The 7,500-nt window shown below is 48.4% G+C and overlaps 1 protein-coding gene across 1 annotated transcript in view; it reads right to left on the bottom strand.

The window, feature by feature from the left end:
• Positions 1-4,852, bottom strand: part of unc5b (unc-5 netrin receptor B) — a 74,554-nt gene extending 69,702 nt beyond the window's left edge. The window contains exon 1 of the mRNA XM_031579189.2: positions 3,990-4,852. Coding sequence (XP_031435049.1) covers positions 3,990-4,077 — 88 coding nt within the window. The 5' untranslated portion in view covers positions 4,078-4,852. The remainder of the gene's footprint in view (positions 1-3,989) is intronic.
• Between the last annotated feature and the right edge of the window lie 2,648 nt (positions 4,853-7,500).

Raw genomic sequence — 7,500 nt, 5'->3', positions numbered from 1 at the left:
AAACACAAACACAAACACAGACATAGACACAGACACAGACACAGACACACACACACACACACACACACACACACAGACACACACACACACACACACAGACACACACACACACACACACACACACACACACACACACAAACAGACGCATGGCGCAGAGCAGCTGCTGCCACGTCAGGGATCTGGGCATCATAAACAGATTTAAAATATTAACGAGGGCCACTTTGCTGCGTTGAATAATACAGCACCGTGCGAGAGGAGGCGCGCTAGCGATCTCCTCTTCATCGCTCCTCTTCATCGCTCCTCTCCCTGACCCATCCCTCCGCTCCGGCGTTCCGGCGCTCCGGCGTTCCGGCGCTCCCTCGCCGCTCGTAAACAACTAATGCACTGCATTTGGCTCAGGAGCTGGCCTACGTCTGTGACCTCTCTCTCTCTCTGTCTCTTGATCCAGTCTTCTCTCCTTACTCGTCCTGATTCACTGGTGTGTGTGTGTGTGTGTGTGTGTGTGTGTGTGTGAGCTTTCTCCTCCTTTCTTCCTCTCTTTTGCGCTCTCTCTCTGCTCTTCTCACATAACTTGATCCCTCTCAGTGTCACTGGCTCTCCGTGACTCACACACACTCACATACACACACACACACCGTGAGGGACTCACACACACGCACATACACACATACACTCTGTGAGGGACACACACACACACTCACATACACACACACACTCCGTGAGGGACACACACACACATACACACACACACTCCGTGAGGGACACACACATACACACATACTCTTCATGAGGGACTCCTCAAACCCCTTTGCAGACCTTCTGCTGACAGCCTGTGCCAACCCTCTTCCTCTCCATCAGCACCCACCCACCCCCATCAGAACCCCCCCACCCCCACCCCCATCAGCACCCACCCAGCCCTACGGCTCTAATCACCACCTGTGAATGTGTCAGCCAGGCAACCGTCGGTTCTGAACCGGGTGGGTTTGGGGGGTGGGGGTAGGGGGTAAGGGTGGTCGTGGCGACGGGAGCTTTTTCCCACACTTAACGAAATGCAGCTCCACGCTCCGCAATTCTCCGCTGTTCCCCCTCAAATGTAATTTCCAGGGTTCCAGTCTCTTCCCTGGGAGGGCCTGACATGTCACGCTCCCTAAAGCGGGAAGAGAGAGGCGTGGGGGGGGGGGGGCACAGGAGGGGAAGGCGTTCACCCCCTCTCCGTCTGTTGCAAAAAAAAAAGAAAACCCTCCTCTCCACTCCAATCCGTTCAGACCCAGACCACGACCGCCGGGTCACCGGGTCACCGAGACCTAATCCTGCCGTGTCACTGTTTGAGTGCGCGGCTCAAACAACAAACTTGGGAATAGTTTGGAGATGTTCCGTGACTCATCCTCGCCATTCTCCTCATGCTGGCCTTCCCCTCTAATGTCTGTGTTTATCTCTTTAGCACACAAACATGGCGGCAAATTCAGTCTCTCTTGAAACACAGTAATACAGAGCAGACAAACAGGCTCCACCAACGCAAACACAGGGAGCACACACACACACACACACACACACACACACAGACACACACAGACACACACACACACACACACACACACACACACACACACACAGACACACACACACACACACAGACACACACACACACAGACACACACAAACACACAGGCACACACGCAGACACACACACACACACACACACACACACACACGCACACACACACACACACGCGAATCCTACCGAGACTCGAGCTGGACAGGGTGGAGGTACCAGATGCAAGTTCCTGGCAGTCTTGGTAATTAATGTACATGTCACCACTTATAGACTAGCGCCATTGCAGGAAACCTGAGCTCAGCATATTCACAATACAGACAGGGTGGAAGAAGGGGAGTGTGTGTGTGTGTGTGTGTGTGGGGGGGGGGGATAGAGAATAAAGGAATGGTCATAACTAGCTGATTAATGACAGATAAGATGAATGCCGAAAATTGGACCTGGGTCATTCTCCGCTATGGTGCCAGCAGTGAGAAACACCATTCGAGGTCAGACGGAGCCTGGGCTCCAGACCTTCACTAGACCTTTGTGGCAGGGCCTTGGCATTTCTCACGGTGTGTGTGTGTTTTTTTTTCCCTCTGTCAGCTCTCGCTACTTCTCCCGACTCTCATGCGAAGGATTTCAAAACAGTCCCTCTCTTAATAAACATAAGCAGCTTTTCCGGGATGGCTGTCGTGGGACTACACAAACCAGAAAAGGGAAAAGCGGGGGGGAGGGGTGGGGGAGGAGGGGTAGTTTCTGCTCCTGATACTGTGACCAGAGTTACACGATCGCAAGCCAGTACTAAATGTCAGTACAGTGTGTAGAGATTCATGTACAACCGTAGATTGACTGGTTAGGCGCGTTTCCTCGCCAATGTAGGCCACTAGAACAATACAAGGCATTGTCTTTCCACGTTTTTAAGCAGAAACCGTAATCCACTAAACCTTTCGAATGCTCTATTCGGTGTCAATCTGATTACGAAAGGAAAGAAGAGAGAGAGAGAGAGAGAGAGAGAAAGACCTTACAAAAAGCACGGGCCTAGTGGGCGAGTTGACAGAAATCCCGATCCCAAAAAAGAGGTGCTTACTCTGACTGCCTGAAGTGCAACAGGCAACAATCTAGATTGCCTGGTCAGTTTACCCACCTGTCTCACTATTTGGCAACAATTAAGGTATCTACAGTATCTTTCCGATCCTCTGGTACGGAAGAGAGGGTGCATTTGCCAACAGGATAGGGCTTGTTAGTATTTACAGCCTAAAGACACAGAATGCAGACAACCCTAAAACATGTGGATTATAGTATGGAGACTTCACATGTGATGTAATTAAACTATCGATAGCCCCCTACAGCAGTAAATCATTTGAAACGTATTTATACACGCGTTATAACAGCAGAAGTTGCAAACAACTGTGTGACAAGGAAAAGTAGGCACGTTGTCTGCCGTAACTTTACGTAAACAAATTAGGCTTAAATCGAGCGCGCCACAGGCAACATCAGTCCCCGGGCTGGCACGCGGCTCAATGTTTTCCCCGCGAATTCGATCTTTCTCCCCCTTTCCTCCTTTTGAGCATTTAAGTGCCACAGACCTCAATCTTAATTAATCCATGCGAGGGGGTTCAGGGGGTGACTGACGGAAGAATGCAGAACATTTTTCTTTCGATGACTGATAATGCTTGTAGTCAAACCGGAGAAATACACCAAAATTGTAATTCCAGTGACAGGGCATTATACCCGTTTTATTCCTGATTTTAATTCAAATTACTCGGGTGATTTAACCTCGGATTAAATAGGCCGCATATTAAATTAACTATCCAGAGAAGTTTGATCCATTTATCGCGCGCCGTTTAATGTTGTAAGAGTTCATTAAACAGCCTGTTTTAATCGGAATGAGCATTCATGCGACACATCGCTTCTCTGATATGAGATGACACAATTATCAGTAGGCCTAGTGTGAAAACATGACTAAAATAACCCAACAAATACCACTCTTCGGGCCTAGCAATGGGGTGAATTTATTTCACTCTGAAAAGAAGAAAACCGCAACTGTTGAAGCGACATGCCTTGGGAAAAGACTAGCAAACAACTCATTCTCTAAATCCGAGGAAACATTCATACTCCTTTACTGCCATTTGACCATGCCGGCAGTTTCGATCCAAATCAGATCTAATCTGAAGGTGAGAACTGAAAAGAGACACCCTGCTGAACGAGCCTCTTATCAAACGACTCATCTGTCTGAATGCAGAGTGTGCCCGAGTGCTACGGGCAGGCGACTTTCGGGAGTCTAATACATATTTCAATCCAACCAGCCAAACGAAAATACAGATACCGAAACAAACAATTTCGGATAGGCTACTTTACGATCACACTGCCTACTCACACGACAGTTACCTCGGCTATCCTACTGTCATTAAAATGGATAACTCCAAGTCACAATTGCTGCAAATTATGCCCTTACCTGTGTTGGGAACCACAGCTCCACATATTAGGATAAGGACCAGCAGATGACCGGGACCCGAGGAACGCTGTATCCGCACAGAGAACATCTTCCCCCGGTAGAGCCACTGCTGAATGTTCCCAGGTGTTCTCAGGCAAGTCTGCCTTGCTCGGTGATGTTACTTTTATAGAATAATTTAAATGTTTCACTTTTGGAAATATTGACCTGGATAACTGCTCGTTGAGTAGGCTGTCCTCAATAAGTCCAGTGAAATGCGTTTGACGGACACGCTAGTTTGACTTCATTCTACGAAACATATGCAACGTTGAGTTCCTTTTACAGCAAGTTGACAAAGAAGCACATATTTTCAAAATGTAGGATACATAAATACTTTTAGAAATATAATCAAGAAAAACTTCTGTCCGAAATTTAACGCGCATTAGCCGTATGTTGTCCGTGGGTAGAAAAGTCGAAGAAAGTTGGATTTGCCAAAACTCCAGGATAATCTGATTCCGGGGATTAAATATTCCAGGTTGAAATGCCAACAACGACAATCTGATTCCTATTAAAAAGGAACCCGATAACTTTGTGACGAAAGATAAATGCTGCGGCGTTTACATCGTTGCAACTCCCAACTGTTATCTCCGCGCCTTCATCGTCCTGGTGCTAGCTTTGCCCTGGTCTCTGAATGTTCAAGGTGTAAACACGAACACGGGTATGAGCCTTGGATCGAAACGCCAGCCTCCCTACAAACCAATCACTAGGCATCAGCCAACAGCCATCGAAAGCGCATGCAGTAGTGAGAGAGGGAGAGAACGGAAGGGAGTAGCGATAGCTGAAACACTCAAAACCCGGAACCGGATTTCTATGGATTAAACAATCAGGACGTTTGAGGGTGAAAGAGCCAGAATGAATTGTTTGGCGAAAGGATTGATAATTTGAGATATCAAATTCAGAATTGTTGTTTATTTTGTTTAGTCTGCCGCGCCTAGTAGAAGAATGGGATATTATCAGAGAGTCAATTCTTGGCGTGTTCCACTGTAAAGTGAAATATTTTAGTCTTTCTGTCACCACATGCCAACTTGTCTGATGGTTTTTAAAAACACCTAATGAAAAAATATTTCGGGGAGCGTAAATATACTTTTGTCATTTGAACATGGAAGTCCACAATGCTCCAGTCCCCACTAATTTAGACCACTGCAAAGAGCCTGAATATGTTTCGCCATACGGACTCCCCTTTCACCACAGGAGGGCGCTATTACCTCTACCTCTCCTGAAGCCTCCGGGGGCCAATTATTTTGAAAATACAAAGATGGCTATCCACCACAGCGGTGAGTGACATGAAATTACGATCCTGACGATTAAAAGACATGAGCGGAAGAGTTCATTTAATGAAAAAGAAATAGAGTAGTCTCTGATGCCACTACTTGGAGTGTTCTGTTTTTAGCCCTTTTGGCACAGGTTAGGCCTGATGAGAACACCCACGGCTACTTTGCCCCTGGTCATGACAGCAGTACCACGCCAGGCCATAAATGCCCTTTAACCGGAAGGAAGGCCTCTCCAACCTGCCCTGCTGTGCAGTCGTCATGGCTGCAATCACACATATCCCCTGCATCACAGATATGTCTGCTGTAACGGGCTTATTTGAGTAAATCTGCTTTGCGATTACAGTCTGGAAGATAATGTGTGTGTGTGTGTGTGTGTGTGTGTGTGTGTGTGTGCTGTTTCAGACACACATATCCCCAGTTCTGACAGGCAAAGCCATGTTCCTCCACGGCAAGATAATAACATGCCTCATAGGTTTAGTATATTATTCATGCACCACGCCTCACGGTGTGTGGGGGGAACACAGGAACCACACTGATGTGCCCCCCCCCCCCCCCACACACACACACACTGATATACCCCCCTCACTGATGCCCCCCCCCCACACACACACACACACACTGATATACCCCCCTCACTGATGTGCCCCCCTCACTGATGCCCCCCCACTGATGTGCCTCCCCCCCCCCCTTCAATGATGTGCCCTTCCACACACACACACACACACACTGATATACCCCCCTCACTGGTATGCCCCCCCACCCTCACTGATGCACCCCCCCCCTCCCCTCACTGATGTGCACCCCATCCCTCACTGTGGTCTGGGGCGTGCAGTAAGCACTGCAGCTGGCCTTAAGATCCGTCCCATCATGCACTGCAGCTGGCCTTAAGATCCCATCCCATCATGCACTGCAGCTGGCCTTAAGATCCCATCCCGTCCCATCATGCACTGCATCTTCCTGATGTCCCTCTTGCCACATCAAGGACATTAAATGGTAGGTGACATCGATTTCAATGAAGGCAGAAAAGACCGAACAAGTTTTACAGGCTTAAGATACACATCCTTAGTGCAGATACACATCCTCAGAGCAGACACACACACACAGCCTCAGCGCACACACACACACACACACACACACAGCCTCAGCGCACACACAGACACAGCCTCAGCGCACACACACACACACACACATCCTCAGCGCAGACACACATCCTCAACACAGACACACATCCTCAGAGCAGACACACACACACACACACATCCTCAACACAGACACACATCCTCAGAGCAGACACACACACACAGCCTCAGCGCAGACACACACACACACACAGCCTCAGCGCAGACACACACACACATCCTCAGCGCAGACACACACACATCCTCAGAGCAGACACAGCCTCAGCACAGACACTCAAGTCACTGATGCTATACTCAGCCACTGTTAGTGATACGTATCATGCTAAAAATAATAGGACAAATCTCTTTTCAGGTCATGAATTAAAATAATAAAACAAATCTCTTTTCAGGTAATGAATTTCTTCTCCTGTCACCCTTTGATTAATGGCGACCCGATGAGAAACATCCTCCTCACTGAAGAGCACAGTGGGCCTCTAAAAGCACTACCTGTTCCACAGCTCATCCTCAATTGTCAGCCTACCAGAATAGAGTGGCAATGAGAGAAAAGGAAGGAGGGATGGAGGGAGGGAGGGAGGGAGGGATGGAGGGAGGGAGGGAGGGAAGGAGGGAGGGATGGAGAGAGGGAGGGAGAGAGGGAGGGAGGGAGGGAGAGAGGGAGGTGTTTTTCTCACACACTGGAAATGAGTACTTACACAGCGCCGCCGCCTCCCACTGACTTCCTTGACACAGTGTTTGTGTCGGAGTTTTATTTTTGATTCTTTTATTCTTAAACTTCACATTCTCCCTGTCTCCCGATCTCGATTGTACAACCAACCAGAGGCCGCCAACAAGAGACTTGAAGTGTCTTTTCCAAACCTTGGACCTTTAGCGGGCTTTGACAGAGAAACAATGAACGCCATATAGATTTTTTTTTATTTGTATGGAAATGCTTGCAATCACTTACCTGCAGTAAGGGAAGAAGTGTGTGTGTGTGTGCCGCCTCGTTGACAGTGCGGCTGGGAAACATGTCACGGACGGCCATCTCACGCTATTGTTGTGTCAAGCCAGTGGCTTACCTTTCCATAC

The sequence above is a fragment of the Clupea harengus genome, chromosome 13, assembly GCF_900700415.2.
Source record: "Clupea harengus chromosome 13, Ch_v2.0.2, whole genome shotgun sequence".
NCBI lineage: Eukaryota > Metazoa > Chordata > Actinopteri > Clupeiformes > Clupeidae > Clupea > Clupea harengus.
The sequence above is the reverse complement of the archived record's forward strand: the minus strand, read 5'-3'. Positions and strand labels throughout refer to the sequence as shown.